The following is a 20432-nucleotide window of genomic DNA, read 5'->3' on the forward strand; positions in this document are numbered from 1 at the left end:
CTCTCCTCCAGCCCACGGGGTTGGGAGAGGTCTCTGCTGTCCCCTAAACACATCAAATTTGGGGATGTGCGGCTGCAGAGAGACGTCCTGTGACACCGATGCGTGGGCGCGTGTGATCCCTGGCTTGCACAACGGTTGCATCCCTGGCCACGTTGCTCAGATAACAAGGAGACGTCAACTCCCGCGGAATGTTTTTTGTTCCCGTGATTGGGCTTGTTTTCCGGGGCTTGCGCAGGCAAATGCGAACCCATCGGGGTGTGTAATGACTGATCCACATCTGGGGGAATGTGCTGTGGAAGGGAAAGCTGCGTTAACTGCGCTCCCGGAGCCCTCCCCTGGGAGCAGGCGGGCTTGGGAGGCTGTGGCGATGTGCTCCCAGGGCCACGATGGGTGGGAAGAAGATGCAGTGAGGGCTTTGCAGCATCGTACTGAGAAACCAACCCTGCCAGCGTTCCACCCTCCCAACCAGAACCACAGGAGGGCTGAAGGTCGCTCTGGCTGACTCCCAACGTTCTTTCCGTGGGCTGATGCCCCCATTTACAGCCCAGGAGTGCACCAGGCAGGGAGATAGCTTCCAACCTGGGATGGTGTTCTGCCCTGTCAGGCTTTTTCTGATTGCTGCAGCCGCCACGAGCTCTGCTAAAAATGAAAACAAAAGCAAGACCCAGCACAGAACAAAATAAATTCCCATGACAGCAGCCACAGGTTCAGCTCCTGAGCATCCTCCGGCATCAGCGTTTTGGGCCAGTGGAAAGACAGGAAGGAAATTATCGATGTGCTGAAGAGCATGGGTGTAAGGTGTAAGGACAAGGGCACCCATAAGCGCCGGGGTTCTCCGCAGCGTGAGGGTGCGCGCACGCAGACATGGGACTCTTGCAGGGTTTACAGGTGCAGGTGTTGCTGGAGAAGGAGCTAAGCAAGGGTTGGACTCGATGATCTTTGGTTGGGTCTCTTCCAACCTGGTTATTCTATGATTCTATGATTTGCTGCGTTATTCAGCTAAACGTTCATCCTAACGAACAGGGGAGTGAAGTCTGCGGGCTGGGATTTTTAGAAGAGAAGCAAAGCAGAAAGGAATAAAAGGATTTAATGGTTTCGTTTTACAGCTCTTCAGTAAAATCCTTTTCAGCACTGGGAGAAAGGAATCTCATAAAATTCTCACGAGCTTCCTGAGCCGAGATGAGTTTAGCTGCAATGCTTACAAGCTTTAAAGCACACGTGAGCGCTGAGGGTGAGATTTTTGGCAGGTTTGCGGTCCCTGTGGTGCCCGAGTACCTGTGCTGCGGGGCCCGAGCGGGCTGAGCTGCACACAGCGCCCTGGAGGAGGCAGAGCCGGAGCTGCTGCCATGGAAGGGATGCTTTGCATTTCCTTCCTCTCCCAAAGAAACTGAGATAAGAACTAGAAAACTATATGTTGGATCAAACTCCTGCTCACTTTCCCAGCAGTGCTAACCCCAAGCGCTCCAAATACACCAGCTGTTCTTCCATAATCATATGTTTTATTTAAAACTGCATGGACTGAGATGAACAAACTTGGGTTTAATTTTCTTCCCTGCTGCAGAGCATCTGGTGCTTCCATTTCTAAGCTTTTCCCAGCCACCTCCAGGGCAGGAATCCCACCTTTTGTGTTCTGTTTGCTCACCCGTGCGTTGTTCTAAAAAATAATAAAATGATGACAGGAAACATGGCTTGGGGGTGAAAAAAAGGACACTGGCAGTGAAATCACGCGAGCTGATAGCCCTGCTCGCTAGAGCGATGCTGTTTCATGTTTGTTGTGATCTTCTGGAGCACCTGCCTGCTTCAAGCTGGAGCCATGGAGGTGACGGAGGAGCTTGATCTGGATCTGGGCAACCTCAGCTTGGCATTAACGGAGTGACTCCCTGATCCCAAAGAAACTCTTTTCCATGTCTGTCCATGGAAACAGCGACATCTCAGTTCCTGAATTAGCTGCAATAACGCCTCCCGTGGCCCTGGCAGTGCTTTCCGAGGGGAGAAGTGGCTCTCCCTGCATCCTGGGCTGTCATCACCTCCTCGCATCCTGCCCAGAGCAGCCCAGGAAATGACTTTTGCGCTTCCACTGGCCTCCACCTCCTCTGTGCTTGCCTGGATGCCTCTGATTCACAACCCTCCAGCAGCTCCGAAGCCCAGCTATGGGAAAACGCATCTCTACAACCCTCCGCAGAAAAATACACCGGGTGCTGGCTTTTCCTGCTCTGTGCTTCTGACGTGCTGGAGTCAGTAACGCGGATTTCTTTATCGGCAGAGGAATAAGGAGCCTTCCCTCCCGGCCTGGGCTGTTGCAGGGGCACGTGTGCGCCACGCAGGCCTTTGCCCGCAGCTGGCAGGCGTTTAGACCCTGCGGCACGGCGGGTAAGTGCTGTGACAGGATCCACTTCTCTCGCCTTCGCATTTCATAATTCATCCTGCCCTTTTTGCTAAAGGCGCAAAGCCATTTGCATCCAAACGAGTATTTATTCCCTCCTGCCCTAGTGCTCTTTCTGGATCGGGAGGAGAAATCAGCGGTTTGGACTCCTGGCACCACCAGCGAGCAGCTGCGAGGGCTGGGAGAGCAGGGAGAGCAACACATGGCTGGTGGGATGCCCTGACTGACAGCAAGGATGATGGAGGAGAAGGTGAGTGGTGTTTTCTCCCCATCTTTACAGGGAGGAAAAGTACCAGTGGTGCCCTTTACTTAAAAACGAGGGAAACGAGGCACAGCAGGGTTCGACTGACTGGCTGTAGCAGAGGGCTTCCATTAATCCCACCACACTGCACTGACGCGCGGCAGCTTTTATGCCCCATAAAGACCAAAATCAGAGAGAAACAGGCAGAGACGTGTTCTCCTCGGACGATAATCCTCACACTTGCAGCGGTCAGCTCATGGTGCAAGGCATGAGATTTGATTATCTTTATCACAGCTGGCAGAGGTGAGCGGCTCTCCGTTTCCAAAGCCCACGCCAGCTGCAAGCAGCACCTTCCCCAGCTGAAACTCTTGATTTGCAGCCTCAAAGCTTCCCAGCAGCTGGAAACACTTTCTGAGGGCAACACCTTCCCGAGTGCGTGTCTTCACGCCTGCCAGGTGTCAGCATGTGCTTGGGGCCACGCAGCAATGGGCCAAGCTTGCAGCAGAGCCGTCTTGCTGGGAAGCCGATGTCTGCTGGAGGTTGGCTCTGTTTTACTCTGGTTTTTTTGTGTGGATGGGGGTAACCTTGTTTGAAAAACAGCGGGAAGGCTAGCGTCGTCCCTCTGCCCCCAGATCATCTTTCTGGTAGCAGCACGATGGGTTTTTTCTTCTGGTTGCATGCTGGTGGCCAGGAGGGGGTCCTCACCTGGGGCGTGGAGGGATGTGGCTCAAGCTGGAGCTGAAGCCTGGATGGATCGAGGTGGAGCTGGAGCCTGGATGGATCGAGGTGGAGCTGGAGCCTGGATGGATGGAGCTGGAGCTGAAGCCTGGATGGATCAAGGTGGAGCTGAAGCCTGATGGATCACGCTGGAGCTGAAGCCTGGATGGATGGAGCTGGAGCTGGAGCCTGGATGGATCAAGCTGGAGCTGAAGCCTCCACGCCGCTGTCGTGGGGCTGGTGTGGGGTGGCAGCAGCAGCGGGGACACCGTCGGGGCCGGGGATGCTCCGAGGACCGCAGTGCTGGGCTTGGGGTGCCGAGGGATGCTGCAGCACCCAGGTTCGGGGGTGCCGCAGGTCTGAGAGCGCAGGGCTCAGCTCTGGGGGTGCCCTGGGGGTACCAGGGAGCTGGGGGGCCGCTCGGGGGATGCTGCTGCCCGGGGAGGGCTGCAGGAGCCGGGCTGCAGGCTTGCTGGGGGGGTGGCCCGGCTCCCCTGCGCAGGGGGGTCGGGGGGCGATGCGGGGCGGCAGCTCCGGCCCCCGGGCAAACTCCTCCCCCGCCGCCGGACCCGCCTCGGCTCTCCAGCTCCTCCGCTCCGGTCATTCTTCTTCTCCCTGTTATTATTATTATTATCATCGTTACCCTCCTCCTCCTCCTCCAGCCCTCCCCCCGCAGCCGCTCTGCTGCCGGACCCGGCTCCGCTCGCTCAGGTATGAGCATCCCCCTCCCCTTCTTCCCGAGCATCCCCCCACTTTCTTCCCGAGCATCCCCCCACTTTCTTCCCGAGCATCCCCCCACTTTCTCCCCGAGCATCCCCCCACTTCTTCCCGAGCATCCCTCCCCTTCTTCCCGAGCATCCCTCCCCTTCTTCCCGAGCATCCCCCCCACCTTCTCCCCGAGCATCCCCCCCACCTTCTCCCCGAGCATCCCCCCCACCTTCTCCCCGAGCATCCCCCCCACCTTCTCCCCGAGCATCCCCCCCCCCTTCATCCCGAGCATCCTCCCCCCTTCATCCCGAGCATCCTCCCCCCTTCATCCCGAGCATCCTCCCCCCTTCATCCCGAGCATCTCCCCTTCTTCATCCCGAGCATCCCAGAAGGACCGGGACAAGGCAAAGGCTCCCGTTTGAACTTGGGGCTGCGGTGGGAAGGGGAGTCCGGGCTCTGGGATGCCCGGCTGGGATGCTGGGAGCATCCCGGGGCTGATTCCTTGCACCGCAGCCGGATGAAGCTCCAGGGCTGTGGTCCCCTGCAAGATCTTGACTTATTTTCTCAGGGTGATGCGATCCAGCTTTGCGGTGAGCTGGGGTTTTTTTAAGTCACCGCTAACTCTTTAGCATGAGAAGAAACATCCTTAAGTTGTGCCAGGGGAGAGAAGGATAGGAGGAGATTGGACGTTAGGATTGTGCCAGGAGGACTTTGGGCATTAGGGAAAACATCTTTACCAAAAGAAGTGCTGGCAGAGGCTTCAGTGGTGGATTCTCCATTTCTGGATGGATTAAAAAACCGTGTAGCCGTGGCACTTGAGGACACGGCTCACTAGACACGGTGTTGCTGGGCTGATGGTTGGGCTGGATGAGCTAGAGGTCTTTTCCAGCCCTAATGATCCTGTGATTCTTCTGGCTGCTCGGGTGGGTAGGGTTGCATTTGCCCACCTCTGAACCCCGCTTCTCCGCAGCCAGGAGAAGTTTTGAAAGTCTCAAGCTCGAGGCTCAGCCTCTTGTTCCCTCGGTGGGAGCCCAAAGCCTTGTCACTCGGCAAGGACGCCCCTGAGCTCGCTACCAAACCTCTCGGCAGCAGCCGTGGAGCCTTCGCTGAAGTGGAGGAAATCAAATCCTTTGGTTTATTCCGAAGCATCTCTGTTTTATCTCTCACTGTGCTGCAGTAATTGAAGGAGACCTGCGCTCGAGTTATTCGCCTGGTTTTCGTTTTCTGCTGAGGTTATCCAGGAGGATTTTATTCCCTCCAAAAGGGCGTGTGGAAACATTTAGTGTTTTCAGCTGGATTTTGTTTGCATGCTATTGATTGTCTCTCCAGCAGAGAGATTTTTCTAAGGTGCGGTGGAATATTCCACCCCGATGGAGGCTTGTATTACCGGGGCTTTTTTTTTCCGTGCTCCTCACTCATCCAAGTCGGAGTCGCCGTTTGGGGGCACTGGGTGTACTAGGGCTGCTGGTTGGCATTCGGTGTCGCCTTGGGGACCTGATGGGCTCTAACTAGAGCTTTGACAGCGAGTGGGAGAACTGGCTTCTTCTAGGAAGGGCTTTTTCACCTGTTGAAAAGCCAAAAGGGAACGGTGGCGGCAGGCTTCTCTTCCCAATATTGTGGGGAACACTGGATCAGTGAGTCCAATCCCATCCTAGCACCATCTCCGCTGGGATGCTAGATCCTCATCTGTGTCTTTCCAAAGTGCTGGGTTTCAGCCTGATCCAGGCCTGCGGACAGCTGTCTCCGGAGCCCCACTCTGCTTCAGCCCAGAAGACCCTTCACAGCGTGGAAATTGGGTGCAAAGGATTTTCCGCTCAGCAAACCTTCCTTCCTCTCTGGAGAAGCGCCGAGCATCCTCCAGCCATTTCGCGTGGGAGCATTTGGGGAGCGTGGAGCACCAGGAGGCTCAGGCAGCAGGATGGGACATTCAGAAGAGCTTCCGCTTGGAGAAGGATCGAGGAGCTGTGAATGCGAGGCAGCAGCACAAGAGCTGCCTCCCTTTCTTGGAACAGCTTTGTGGAGATGCCTCAAACCCAGTAGCCCCCAGGGCAAGTGACAAGCAGAAATAAGGTCAGGCCATGGTGTCCCTGTTGTTCTCTGCCCCAGCTGCCTCCCCTTCTCCCCCACCCCTCCTGGCATCTCCGCCTGCCCAACCTTTGCCTTTGCTGATTTCCCACCAGGATGAAATATTTATTGAGGCTCCGTTACCCTTGTTTTCTGAAAGCGTGTTTCACACTTCATTTGCAGGAGACATTAAGAGACTTCAGGGTGAGTTTTCATTCTCGCTGGTACATATGATGGTTTGTGTGTGACCATCCCAGCTCCTGCCTGAGGAGGGTTGGGCAAGGCGGAACACTTCAAGCGATAGATGAGTTTTTATCCCCACTGTGTGCTAAATCAGCTTGGAAAAAAAAATAGCTGGTCTGAAATCCAGCAAAGAGTTCATCTCTGCATATCTGGTTGCATTACTGGGATGTAGCAAGTAAAAGGAGCGTGAGAGGTCCAGTAAAGCAACCATGGGTGAGATTTTCCCATAACATTATGGTGAAATTACTCCTGGAGTGACTCTGTTGGAGTTTGTGCCTGCTTCTAGGGAGACAAAGTGGCGTGTTGGTGGAGACTGAGCCATGCTGGCTCTGTGGGTGGGGAAAGGGAGGACAGGCTTCCCTGCTTGGACCCACCGGTGGGGTGGATTTTGCTCACATAACCTTTCCCCGTGGTGGGGTTTAACACCTGCTTGGTTTGGGACTGAAAGCAACGTGAGGAGTGAGGCAGTGAAATCTTTGGGGAAAAAAAAATTCCCTCTGCTCATGGAAGCAGTCAGCAGGAGGGCTGAGCAGTACCGAAAGCAGCAGGAGCAGATCGGGCCAGGGCCCTGCTGGCTTTGGTGGAATGATGGTGGGGAGAGGCAGCGATCACTGGAGAGGCCGTAACCCCCGGTGCCTGGTGTGCATCCCAGGGATGAGGATTGGGAGACTTCAAAGGGATCTGAACAGGCAGGACTACTGGGCAGAGTCCAATGGGATGAGGTTTAACAAGGCCAAATGCTGGGTCCTGCACTTGGGGCACAACAACCCTGAGCAGCTACAGACTAGGAGAAATCTGTCTAGAAAGCTGCCTGGAGGAAAGGGACCTGGGGGTGTTGGTTGACAGGGACTGACCATGAGCCAGCAGTGGCCCAGGTGGCCAAGAAGGCCAATGGCATCTTGGCTTGGATCAGAAACGGCGTGACCAGCAGGTCCAGGGAGGTTCTTCTCCCTCTGGACTCGGCACTGGTGAGACCGCTCCTCGAATCCTGTGTTCAGTTCTGGCCCCTCACCACAAGAAGGATGTTGAGGCTCTGGAGCGAGTCCAGAGAAGAGCAACAAAGCTGGCAAAGGGGCTGGAGAACAAGAGGAGCGGCTGAGAGAGCTGGGGGTGTTTAGCCTGGAGAAGAGGAGGCTGAGGGGAGACCTCATTGCTCTCTACAACTCCCTGAAAGGAGGTTGTGGAGAGGAGGGAGCTGGGCTCTTCTCCCAAGTGACAGGGGACAGGACGAGAAGGAATGGCCTCAAGCTCCACCAGGGGAGGGTCAGGCTGGACATTAGGAAGAAATTTTTCACAGAAAGGGTCATTGGTCCCTGTCCGAGGCTGCCCAGGGAGGGGGTTGAGTCCCCTTCCCTGGAGGGGTTTAAGGGACGGGTGGACGAGGTGCTGAGGGACATGGGTTAGTGATTGATGGGAATGGTTGGACTCGATGATCCAGTGGGTCTTTTTCAGCCTCATTGGGCAGCCTCTGCCAGTGCCCAATGACCCTTTCTGGGAAAAATTTTTTCCTAATGTCCAGCCTAAACCTCCCCTGGTGGAGCTTGAGGCCATTCCCTCTCGTCCTGTCCCCTGTCACTTGGGAGAAGAGCCCAGCTCCCTCCTCTCCACAACCTCCTTTCAGGTAGTTGTAGAGAGCAATGAGGTCTCCCCTCAGCCTCCTCTTCTCCAGGCTAAACACCCCCAGCTCTCTCAGCTGCTCCTCTTGTTCTCCAGCCCCTTTGCCAGCTTCGTTGCTCTTCTCTGGACTCGCTCCAGAACCTCAACATCCTTCTTGTGGAGAGGGCCCAGAACTGAACACAGGATTCGAGGAGCGGTCTCACCAACGCCGAGTCCAGAGGGAGAAGAACCTCCCTGGACCTGCTGGTCACGCCATCTCTGATCCAAGCCAAGATGCCATTGGCCTTCTTGGCCACCTGGGCCACTGCTGGCTCCTGTTCAGTCCCTGTCAACCAACACCCCCAGGTCCTTCTCCTCCAGGCAGCTCTCCAGCCTGCCGAGCTCCTGGCTCCTGCGACAGGGTCCTTAAAAGCACAGGGCGGTTAAAAACACGCGTGTCCTTATGGCTAGGAGATGGCGTCTCTTGAAACAGCTGCCGACCTTAGGCCCGGAGATGCGCGTCCAAGCTCTGAGGCAGGTCATGTCTCCTCTCTGGAGTGCCGCGTCGCGTCACGCAGATGGAGGCGAACGAAGAGAAGCACAGAGTCTTTCCTGGGTTGTTTGTTGGATCCCAGCCGTGAAGGGATGGTGCTCCAGAGCCGGCTCCCGGCCCTGCTGTCTGGCCCCACCGAGAAGAGACAGTCTGTCTGCTTTGCGCTTTCGGGGAGGCTCGCAGAGCCCTCCTGCCTGTAGTACAGCCGCACGCGGGAGGCTCCTCTCTCTGTATCGCTGCCTGGATGCAATTAGGCTTTAATGAGTCATTAAAACAAATCTCTGTTTCTACTCCAAGCGAGCAGGCTGGGGGGATGCTGGCAGGGGGAGCGGCAGGTCTTGCATCATGCGCAGGAAGAGGCTGCACGTCCTCCTCCCCAGGGCTGGGCCGCAGCACCTTCCATCTCCCTTTCCCATGAACAAATGGATGTTTCCCAAGCACCACGTCGGTTTTCAGCTGCTGCAGAAGTGGGGTTAAGTTCTAACCAGCCCTAGGGTTGGGTTGTTTTGGAGGAGCGATGGTCTGAGGGTTTTCTGCTCCCTGATGCTTGGGGCGGAGGTGCAACCAGGTGTTTTTTTGGCTCCTGGTTTGAGAAAGATGCTGATGGATGATGGTCGTGTCCTTTTGAACCTGGATCTGGATCTGGTGGGCAGCTGGGGGAGTTCTTGGAGGGAAGCGAATGTGAGGCGTGCACCAAAATATGAAATAGAAAACGTGGTGGATCACTGACAGAAACCCATGCGGCTTTCCTAGCTATTAAGGGGTTTAAAGAGAGCTCACAAGCCCAGAGAGATGCTGGTGGCCCTTTGCCTTCTGGTCAGACACAAGGCTCGTCTTCCCTCGCTCCGCACAACTGGTAAATGGCCCAGTTACCCTTCACGATGTCTTTTCTAATTTAATCCTTGCCTCACTGGTGCGATGGAAGGGCAGATGCTGGCAGGACACGGAGGGGACATCCCCTGCGTGTCCCCAGGGAGCAACATCCCTCAAACACACCATCACCATTTCAGCTGCCGGCGCCATAGGACGTAGGAGCGTTCTCCAGGCTGCGGGAGGGTGCGAGTTAAAAATAGGGGATGGGCAGGAGAATTTATTTTCTATTTTATTGTAGCAAATCACATAAATTAGGTGACGTTGAGGCGTGACAGACCCGCCCCGATGCAACTCAGGCAGCGTTCCCGGAGCGTGCCAAGCTGGGAGGGCTGGAGCTGACTGGATTATGAAGGTTTCATCCACAGCCAGAGCTTTTCCCCTTGGGCTTTGCTTCTGGGAGCAGAGCTTGCTGCTACATGGAAACGTTTTGCACAAGTCGTGTTTCATACGTCAGGCTGGGAGGAATAGGGATGGGGCGGCGAGGGCAGATCCAAGTGGGAATTGAGCTGAGGATCTTCATGGGAGTGATGGAAAGGAGGTGGAAAGGGCTGAGACGGCACTGATGTCCAGGACAAGGAGGGAGATAACAAGGTGGTGCCTGGAGGAGAAGCTGTTCTGGGGGTTGTTTAGAAGAAAGCCAGTGAGAAACTGGCTTCATGAAAAAAGATCTTTGGTGGGAAGCTTGCTGCTGTGCTTGATTGGGTCTTGCAGGGAATGCTCTGTGAGGATGCTCTGGACTGCGTTGCGTGGCGCTGCTGTTGGGATTGATCATCTTTTTCTAAACTGTGCCTGGGGTGAAGATGAGTTTGGTGTCCCGGCACCCCTGGTGGGATTAGCCCCACTGGAGAGCGGAGCACGGACCTTCCTGTGATAGAGCAGCGAGAAAATCAAACTGGGGAGATGATCATATCTCCACAGAGTATGTTTGTGGCCCTCAGGGAATGGAGGGATCCATCCGAGGTCTCCATCCCCTTGCCCTGATGGGAAGAGCCCACTGGGTGGGAAAATACGTGGATGCTGAGGAGGCGATGGCTTAACCGTGGAGCAACGAGGGTGCTGGAGAAATGCCATCCTGGGGCTGGGAATGAACAGCAGAGCATCCTCGAAAGGATCCAGCCTGGGCTGGCTCTCTGCTGGCTATGAGCACGGTCCTGAGCCCTTAGCACTCCGGTGTGATGAAATGCTCCATCCTTTTGGCGAGGGTTGTTCTCACCTGGGGCACAAGCAGCGCTTGGACTGCCCGCAGCCTCGCTCTGCTCCTGGCACGGATGCTGCTGCCGCAGCTGCTCATCATGGGGAATATTTGGGTGCTGGGAGGGGTGATGCCTGCAGCAGGGATGCTGGCCAGGTCCCGGCTGGCTCTGGAGAGCCCGTGGGGATCTCACATGGGGAATAATCTCAAAACCCCTTCTCTGTGTGACTTGGCTTAACGCCACTGGTTTTCTCTCTGGTTATTTTGGGACCATGGCAGAGCAGTGTGCCTGGGCTCGGCCGTGGTTTTTGTGGGATCCCAGGTGCAGCAGCAGGAGACGAGCCACGTGGGTCAGGCCAGGGACATTTCTATCCCCCATCCCATCGTGGGCTGCCCACATCTGATGCCTTTCCCACGTCAGGAGCCAGCCGAGCAGATGCAGCAAGTCAGAAACTCATGGGGATGAGGAAGGAGGTTTTCAGCTGTCCTGCGATGAGGAGGGGGTGTAATTATATAGGGACTTGCCCAGATCCAGGTGTGGCCATGGCCACGCCGTGGGCTCTGCGGTGTCACATTGATAGGATTTTGATAGGAATGGTTGGACTCCATGATCCAGTGGGTCTTTTCCAACCTGGTGATTCTAGGATTCTATGGTTCTATGATTGAAGTGTGTGCTTGGGGGTACAGGCTGCGGTGACGGGTCCTTCCGTGTCCTTCCATCCTTAGGCACGGCTCCAGTTAATCCAGGCAGGCAGGTGAGATGGGATCTGAGTACTCACTTAAGGAGATGAAGGACAGATGAGATGACCAAATAGTGAGGGACTGGCCTAATCAGCACCTGAGATATCCGAAGCTGCAAAGCCACTCTTCCTCCAAAGGTCTGTGAAGTGCTGGGGGGGTCTGTGTGGTGCAGGGACGTGGATGTGCTGGCTGGTCCCAGGCCAGGCCAGGAGCAGAGCGAGGCTGCAGACAGTCGGAGTGCTGGTTGTGCCCCAGCTGAGACCAACCCTCGCCAAAAGGATGAAGCATTTCATCGCATAGGAGTGCTAAGGGCTCAGGACCGTGCTCATAGCCAGCAGAGAGCCAGCCAAGGCTAGATCGTTTCGAGGATGCTCTGCTGTTCATTCCCAGCCCCAGGATGGCATTTCTCCAGCACCCTCGTTGCTCCACGGATGGTCTCCCGGGCTCCTGCAGGGCAGGAGGAGGCCTGGCAGGGAGAGAGCAGATGTGAGTTGGCAAGAAGGTGGTTTTTGGCAGAGTTTGATATCCACAAGAAGGATCCTCCTGGGCTCGGTGCTGCGTTAGCAGCAGGAGCACAGCCTTTTGCACCCACTCGGGAGTCAGGGTCCTCCTGGTGTCTTCCACCCTTGAAGTGGTTTGATTTTTGTATAAGTGCAGTTAATATCATGCCTTTTCCACAAAGATTTTTGCAAGAAAAGAGCTGGTTTCAAAACCTTGTCAGAATTCCTTCTTTCCCATCGCTCGATGGGGAGGAGCAGGGCACCCTTGACCCATGGCAGAGGAAAACCAAGGGCAGGCTTGTGACAGGGCACAGGATTTTCAGTTTTGATGACAGCCTACAAATCTTTGTAGCTTCAGCAGGGGGACAGTGTCACCTCTGCGACCTGGCTGTCCTTGCGGTGAACGAGCAGCAGGGTGTTGGTTGAGGTTTCCCTTGCAAAACTGCTGCTCCAAACCTTGTGTGACTCCATCAGGCACTAAAGGGGTCATGGCACAAAAAAAAAAAAGCCTCGTATGGGTAGCAGCTCACACAGAACAGCCTTTCTGCTGAGAAAAGCCTTCTTTGGTGCTCCCTGCAGCAGGCTGAAATCAAAGCTTTCCCACCCTCCGCTGTGATTTCTGTCCTCAGGCTGGTCCAGACCCAAGTGTAATTTGGGCATTAGCAGCCCCGGAGCCCAGTGCTGCTCCCAGGGTTGTCATTGCCGCAGGACCGAGCAGGGTTACTCTGATTCCCAGTGCTATGGGCAGTTTTTATGCCTTAAAGATGCTTTTTCCCCTCCGTGTTTATTAACAGCACATCAAAAGTGAGAAGGGGCTGCCCCCCCCCGGCCCCCTCCAATAAAGATGCTTCAGCACACTCACGTGCAAGGCTAGATCAAAACAGCAGTTTGTGACTCCTCTAAAAATCAGCGTTTGCAGGGCAGGCAGCAGGTTCAGCTCCCTGGCGATCCCTGCAGATCCCTTAGTTAAGAATTTAAAGGCTTTCAGAGTGACCCGGTGGTTTGGGATTGGGGCAAGAAGCCCGGGATGAGCGCTGGGGCCAGGAGGCGGCTGCTGGGGGCTGTTGGCTGGGGGCAACATCCTCTTGTGTCTTCCACTGCCATCGCTCTTTGGATGAAATTTCTCTTGGGCTTATTCATTTTTGGTTTAGTGTTTGATAGGAATGCTTGGACTCGATGATCTGGTGGGTCTTTTCCGACCTGGTGATTCTATGATTCATTTTGGAGGAGGCTCTTTGCTCCCCCACGACTCAGCTTGTCCCGTTCCCCCTGCAGCATGGAGCATCTGACGTGTGATGAGTTTGCAGAGCCTCAGCCCCCCCCTGCCCCGTGGGGGCCACGCTGCTCGCCTCCTCTCCCCTCGCCGAAGTTCGCAGCCGTGGGTTGATCCACCTAAATCTGGCCGGGCTGAGCCGCCCTGTTGTTTGCTGCTCTAATCTATTTTGAAAAGGCAGCCCCTGATGCTGTTTTGTTCCAATTAGACCCTGGGAGATGATTCTGGTAAGGCAGCGGCCGAGCTAATTTACCAGGCAGACGTTTCATTGAATTAGCCCGGGAGCTGCAGAGCAAAACCCGAGAGCAGAGCCCAGGCTGGGGCAGGACTGGTGGGTGAGGGTCAGCGTGATGCTCACGGCAAATAGCCGCGTGCTGCTCAAGCCTAAAACCCGCTCCCAAGCTTTTGTGTTGCGTTTGCCCCTCGTTGGATGGGAAGGGGTGTGAGCTCCAGGCTGGAGGGCCGCGCAGGGCGAGGAACGATGGATGTTACGCGGCTGGGCTGGGAGCGCTGGCAGAAACCTCCCCATCGACTTGCAAACCGTGCAAATCTGCTGTGGACGTCATTGAAGGGGAATAAATATAGAAGCCTGAGATGCCGTTCGTTCCCAGAGTCGCTTTTCAGGCTGTAACTTTGCGCTGTGAGGCAACATCAATTAAAGAAAATGTATCTCCGCAGCAAGCGGGTTTGCACGCCTGGAGGAGCTCGATACATCCCAGGACCCCCCCTCCCGCTCCCATCCCCATTGCAGACAGGTAATACCATTGCCTAGGATCCCAAATCACTTCCCAAAAGCCAGGAAGGGCAATGCAGCCACCCTCATATAAATCCTGATTTTATTCAGCAATGATTTCTGCACTGGAAGGTCCCCCTGCCCGCCCTTGGTCTGCTCGGTGTGGGATATTTAAGTGTTTAAACAACTCTCCGCTCTCTTTTTTTAAGCCAGAAGGAGAAATGGGACTGTGCCCCAGGGAAGTTTGTCTTCTGCATCCCATCATGATTCTTCTGCATCCCATCCGGGTGCGGGAGCGGGTGCCACAGGGCTCAGCTCGGCTCACAGCGCAGCCCAAGGCTTTTTTCTCGGGATCGGGGCTGTGCGGTGCCCAAGCCTGGAGGAAGCTGAGCCCAAAATGCCCCTTTCCCCACAGGTTGGGATGTGCTTGTGGGGAATGGCTGGAAAATAGAGATGGGCTGAGCTCTGATGGCTCAGAGGGGCTGTTGTAGAGCCTCATCGAGGGCTGGAAAAGGCTGTTGTAGTTTTCCTGCCCCTTTCCTGCATATTTAACCTCTAATTCCTGAGACCTTAATTATTCCTGAGACTGGGGCTCTCACTGCTTCCCCAAGAGGTGTGACATCCCCCCTGCACCCATGCAGAGGAGAGCTGGGGGTTAGAGAAGGCTGGTTTTAATCCACAGACTATTTTATAGACATAATCTAGGTGAAAAAAAAAGAACAGCTAGGCTGCTGGTGAGCAGGATTTAGGGGGGAGGAAACTTCCACCTCTCCAAAACCATCAGCTGCCAAGAGATGAGGAAAGGTGGTGATACTTTTCTCATTCAATCCTGGTTTAATTCCATTATCTTCTGGTTCATTTTAATTTTTTGCCTTTTTATTTCTTTTTTTTTAATATATATATTCTTTGTTTTTACAAGGAAGAGCCTGGCTCCTCAGCAGGGCCAGGGAAACACTGATTCCAGCAGCCCCAGAAGTGGAAATGCTGGAGGTGGGACAAGTGGCAGCCCAGCCGTCCTCGAGGACACGTGGACGCCAGCTGGACACGTGGCTCTCAGAGCTGACCAAAGGGTCCCCAGTCCTTCCCTGTCCAGCGTTGTTCTCCAAGGCTGCCTGCTCACTCCAAACCTCGAGCTAATTGGATGCTGCTCTCTGAGCTCTAAATCAAATCACAGCTCCCATGAAATGAAGTTTTCTGGATGTGGACGGCCGCCTGCATCATCCATCACCACCCAGCTCGTGGCGTGTTCCTCTCGGGGCGCAGCAAAGGTCAACGTTTGCCTTTTCCAGCCACCCCCCTGTCAGCTTTTCCCTGCTAAGGACGGTGCCTGGAGAGGTGATCGCTCGATCGAACCTCCCCGGTGTGTGACCCCACCATCCCAAGCCCCCCTCGCTCTTGGCAGTGTTTCAGGGTGCAGGAGCCGAGCGTGTTGGTCTCTATTATTAGCTCTGTGTCGAGTCCCCTGATGGATGGAGATATTAGCTGGGTTATGGACCTATTGATTTCTCAGTTTTTTTTTTTTTTGCCTTTGTTTCGTGTGTGAGAGCAGCTCGAGGAGGAAATCCAATGCGTGCCCGCCTTTTGGCTTCGGATGGGAACTTTCCAAGAGCTGAAAATCAATTTGAAGCAGGCAAAGGATCCTGCAAATCTCTGCAGCGGAGGGTGATGGGCGATGAGGGGTCCCTGCAGTGCCCCCCGGCACATGCGACAGCAAGGGGAGAGTTGGGCAGGTCCTGTCTGGAAGCTGCCACCTCCCTCCATTAATTAGGGCCACGTGGGGAGTGGGTAATTAGATCTCCTCGGCTGCAACCGGCTGGCACTTGGGCCCTATCAATTAGCCCTGCTCTGGATGAGGCGCAGAGGGACGTGGGGGCTGGTAATGAAATGTGGTTGTGCCAGGCACCATCGGAGCTCGGGGGTGATGGAGGCGATGGGTGCGCCCGCTTCTCAGGTGCAAGTCTCTCGCTTTGGCTGAATCGCAGGCTTTGGGCACAGGAACGTGGTGGTTTGGGTTTATCCGTCTTTGCAACACCCACCTCTCCTGCCGGGCTCCCTAAAAAAGCGATTTCTTTAACCCTGCTGGGGGGACAGAGGGGGCATCAGCAGGGATGGGGACGCTAGGCACCCCCTTGGGCTGCAGGGACGAGCTGACGGCGGGGGGTTTTTCTCCTTGTCCTCCCTCCCAGGGCTGCCGGTGTCTCCCCATGGCCATGCGGCACTGCCTGTCCTGGCCGGCCACCCCGGGACCGGCGTGACCGTGACACCCTGCTTGTCCTTTTCCAGGTAGGTGGCACTGGGGTTGGGAGGGGACGACAGGGCTCAGCTGCCCAGAGCGGGTGGAGGGAAGAGCTGCTTTCCCAGCGGCACATAAAACATTGTCCGCTCGCAAGATGATGCATCCGCTTCCTCCATAATTAATTTTAAAGAGGAAAAGGCCAAGTGCTGACTAAGCCAGGCATTTGTCCTACGAAGCTGTGTGATTCATGAGCCACTGATATCGCAGTCCTGTCCTGCGGAGTATTTCTCAGAGCTCCGGAGATGCCTCCTTTCCCTGCTCCAAGTTAATGAAAATAATAACAATAATAACTACTTCTAGTATTATTGTACTTCCCAAAAGGAGGTTGTGGAGAGGAGGGAGCTGGGCTCTTCTCCCAAGTGACAGGGGACAGGACGAGAGGGAATGGCCTCAAGCTCCACCAGGGGAGGTTCAGGCTGGACATTAGGAAAAAATTTTTCCCAGAAAGGGTCACTGGGCACTGGCAGAGGCTGCCCAGGGAGGGGGTTGAGTCACCTTCCCTGGAGGGGTTTAAGGGATGGGTGGACGAGGTGCTGAGGGACATGGTTTAGTGATTGATAGGAATGGTTGGACTCGATGATCTGGTGGGTCTCTTCCAACCTGGTTATTCTATGATGCTATGATTCTATTATCATCGTCATCTGCAAAATGCCTTTTGCACCTTGGAAGCTCGCAGGGGTGCAGGCACCGAGCCCCATCCCTGTGGGGTGTGGGGCATGAGGCTGGGCTTTCTGCAGCTCCCGCATCAAGGCAAATTCTCAGGAGGTGGGGAACCGGGCGCAGGGGGTGCTGGAGGGCCACGGCTAAAGTCTCCCTTCCCTTCTTTCAGGTCCAACGCCTCCGTCACTGAACGTAAGTAGCCCCTGGGTCCCATGAAATGTGGAGGTAATGAGGCTGCTCATCTCGCGCCAAGCCTGTTTTAGACCCATCGATGCCCGGCTGGCAGCTGGAGAGTATTTCTTGGGCTCAGACTGACAGGGTTGTGAAGGTCAAAGTCTCCCCTTTGGCTTTTTGTGGGAGAAACACAGGTTTGCGTCTGCCTCTTGAAGCAGAAGCTGTAGTTTCCGCTGGGAGGGTGGAAGTCAGCCCTCCTGGCTCAGCAAGGCAGGAGGCTCTGCGGGTGAACCACGGGGTGTTTCCCAAAGCCCCCAAGCCAGAGACAACAGCAGCAGAGAGGGAACACGATGCTGCATCTCAGGTGTCCCCTCGCCGTGAGAAGGAGAGTGATGTTAGATGATAGTTGGGGAGGGAGGAAGAGGGATGTGGTATTTTGAGAGGTCTCAGGGCATCACATCTATGACGTGATGACGAATCGGTGGTCGGTAACCTTCATGTCCTGGGCTGACGCATGTCCCCGTGGCTCTGCTTTTCAGAGTTTGATGGAGAATCGGTCGGATGACAGCGGGAACTGTTGTTATCACCGGGGGAATCCTAGCGACGGTGATCCTACTGTGCATCATCGCCGTGCTCTGCTACTGTAGGCTCCAGGTGAGTGCCGTGGCCATCCCTCGTCTCACCATGAAACCCAGCAGGTCGCTTAACTTAAAAGCACTTTGGGACAAATTGCTGGTGCAGGAGGGGTCTTGGCAGCACTTTCTGGCCCATGATGGGCTGGGAGTTGAAACCTCTTTTTCCTGGGTGCCGCAGGGTTACATCCTTTCCTCCCCCCAGCATGAGGGGAATTCTCTAAGGCTTTTGAGGATCTGCAGTGCTTGCTGATTTAGGTGTAGGCTTGGCTGGGTTTGCAATACCAGATGGAGACTTTTGTCTTTTTTTCTCCTGTAAATTAAACGAGGAGGCTTTCAACAAGAACGAGCTACAACCTCCCGCTCTTTAAAAGTTAATGTGAAATCTGTGCCATGCAGCAGTGCCCATGTGATGAAAAGCACAGCGGTTACTTGGAGGAGATTCCAACTGGCATGGTTACATCTTCCCCTTGCAAACCTTGCTGGAGAGATAATAAGTTCCCCAGCAGCTGCAGCACCCTAGGGTTCTAGCCAGGTTCTGTCTGGTTTCTGCTGCAGGTACCGATGGAGCAAAGTAGCAAGAGGCCAGCGGGGAGGTTTCCTTTGGCAGAGGGATGAGGGGAGTGGGGATGTGGCAAGACTGGGTGTGAAGCCGAATCTGCTCTCCAGCTGTTCCGCCTCCCCTAATACAACCCCTTCCCTTTTGCACAGTACTACTGCTGCAAGAAAGATGGCTCTGATGAGGAAGAGGAGGAGGAGGAGGAGGAGGAAGAGGAAGAGCCTGACTTTCCCATGCACTCACACCTTGGCACGTGCAACGCCTGCAACTCCCGCATGCTGGACGGCCAGGGCAGCCCCGCGCCCCTGCCCAGCAAACTCAACCAGCACGGGGCTCACAACTACTGCCCGACCTGCTCTCCCTACGGCTCCCCCTTTTATATCCGGACTGCCGACATGGTGCGCAACGGGGGCGAGAGGGTCACCTACACCCCCACGTGCTACAAGGAGATGGGGCCGCCCATCAACCTGGCCACCCTGCAAAGCTACCCGGTGAGCCGCCACAGCCTCCTCCGCGAGAGCTTCCCGAACCCGCGGGCCATCAGCACGGAGGTGTAGTCACCATTGCCACTAGCACACGGTGTCCCCGGCCGGCGTCCGCTCGAGGGAAGGGCCTTTTCACTTGTCTTTTTTTTGGGAGGGGGGGCGGTTCATGCAGAGAGGACCCCACAAGCCCCATCCAAGACCAGCACAGTCCTCCTGCGGAACCGCCCGGCGTGGCTGAGCTTGACGGGCGAGAAGATGAGAGAGACCTCGAAGGGCGACGTTAAACCGGCCGCCTCCGAACCCGTCATAAGTGTCATTATCATTCTACTCCGTCTCCTGAAGGGACTTGTCTAACGAGGGCTATGTACAGTACAACCTAACTTAATTACCCCAGGCTCCCCCGACTCCCTGAGCCCAGAGCGAGGTCTCCGGTTTCCCACACAGCCACCCAAGGCGATGCAACCACCCCCGGCACCACAGAGCGATGCTTGACCACCTGCAACCTGCCACCTCTGGCAAATCCCGCTGCTCGGCTGGGAACAGCGGCACTTCTCAGCGATGGGAAAGCCAAGAAGGGAAGATCCAGGTCATTGTGCTCCCCTCCTACCGCACTGGTTGCCGCTAGCAGTTAGTTTTATGTTTGAGTGTAAGATAGGACGCCATCTCCCACCCGCTTTGGCCTTTGCACGTGCTGGAGAAGCTCAAGACGTGAGTTTAGGTCACTGCTGGGGGAGGCAAAGTTGCTCGCAAAACCACTCACCCACGCAAAAGGGCACAGGCTGATCCTTCTGCGGCCAAAGCCTCCACCTCTTCTACTCTTCACCGGCTTTCTTAGGAGCGTTTTTAACTTGGACCCATAAAAACGGCAAGATTTTACTTGTGGGAAGAATTATATCCCCGAATGACTGCAGTTTTTGTCACCTTCGGCATTTGAAGCCTTATCCACCCACCCTGACAGCTCCAGACCGCCAGAGGAAGGTTGGCTTTAGGGTGGCTTTTGCTTTCAACAGCAATAGCCGAGAGCACTGGGTGAAGTCTCCTCCGCTGCGGGGCCCAGGAGCTCCCATGGGGAAGTTATGTTCCGCTGGTCGGGGTTTCCCCTCTTTTGCTTTCGGAAGAAGAGGGTGCAAGACCTGAATCTGGGTTCACCGGCTCTGCGGCTGGTAAAGACAGTCAGTGACTCTGCCTTTCTGCAGAAATGAACGTGAGAAAGTTCCTTCTTCCTCCATAAATCAAATTAGGTGAAAAATTACCAAAAGGACATGTCCATCATTCACAAGCTCTTGCACAGCAACCGGTGCAGGGCTGCTCAGCTGAGCACGTCTCATTCATGGCAGGGAGGAGGGACCCAGACGGCAACGATCCCTGCAGCTGCATAGACTCTGTTGGAGGCGATGGCAGGAGACACTTCAATATGGGATAGGACTGCTCAGAAACGTGCGTGCTGGGGTTGGTTTTTTTCACCGCTTGCAATTTGGAAATCCTTCTGCTGCTCACAGAAGGATTTGGACTCGACTTCCCCATTCACACACAGGAAAAGTAGGTTTCAGCGTAGAGGCACACGCTACACGAGCCTTGAATGTCTACAGTATCAGGCAAAAGGCTAATTTACAGTTTGGACCTGCTCATGCCTTGGCACCTCTGCTCAAACTACCTGAAGAAAAGGAGCTAGATGAATGCTAAATGTGATGATGGTCTTTGTAACCAACCACCTTGTCCCAGCTGCATTTTACACAGCCTTTGGAACAAACCTCGTGCACCATCTCCCCTACCTCCGGCGCAGAAAGTTGTTGTAGTTCCATTATCCTG

At 55.2% G+C, this 20432-nt stretch overlaps 1 protein-coding gene across 5 annotated transcripts; it reads left to right on the forward strand.

The window, feature by feature from the left end:
- The first annotated feature begins 2269 nt into the window (after nt 1-2269).
- LOC138723518 (protein FAM163A-like) lies at nt 2270-19653 on the forward strand. Of its 5 annotated transcripts, XM_069862655.1 has the most exons (5): nt 2270-2370; nt 2491-2633; nt 16004-16100; nt 17487-17601; nt 18291-19653. In XM_069862655.1, exons 4-5 carry the CDS (start codon nt 17509-17511, stop codon nt 18693-18695), a joined length of 498 nt encoding a protein of 165 aa, XP_069718756.1. In that variant the 5' UTR covers nt 2270-2370; nt 2491-2633; nt 16004-16100; nt 17487-17508; the 3' UTR covers nt 18696-19653. The 5 variants fall into 5 exon arrangements, with proteins under 5 accessions (XP_069718756.1, XP_069718758.1, XP_069718759.1 ...); XM_069862657.1 differs by lacking the exon at nt 2270-2370 and having other exon boundaries at nt 2488-2633; XM_069862658.1 differs by lacking the exons at nt 2270-2370; nt 2491-2633 and adding an exon at nt 6025-6119.
- The last annotated feature ends 779 nt before the right edge of the window (nt 19654-20432 follow it).

The sequence above is a fragment of the Phaenicophaeus curvirostris genome, chromosome 8, assembly GCF_032191515.1.
Source record: "Phaenicophaeus curvirostris isolate KB17595 chromosome 8, BPBGC_Pcur_1.0, whole genome shotgun sequence".
Classification (NCBI taxonomy): domain Eukaryota; kingdom Metazoa; phylum Chordata; class Aves; order Cuculiformes; family Cuculidae; genus Phaenicophaeus; species Phaenicophaeus curvirostris.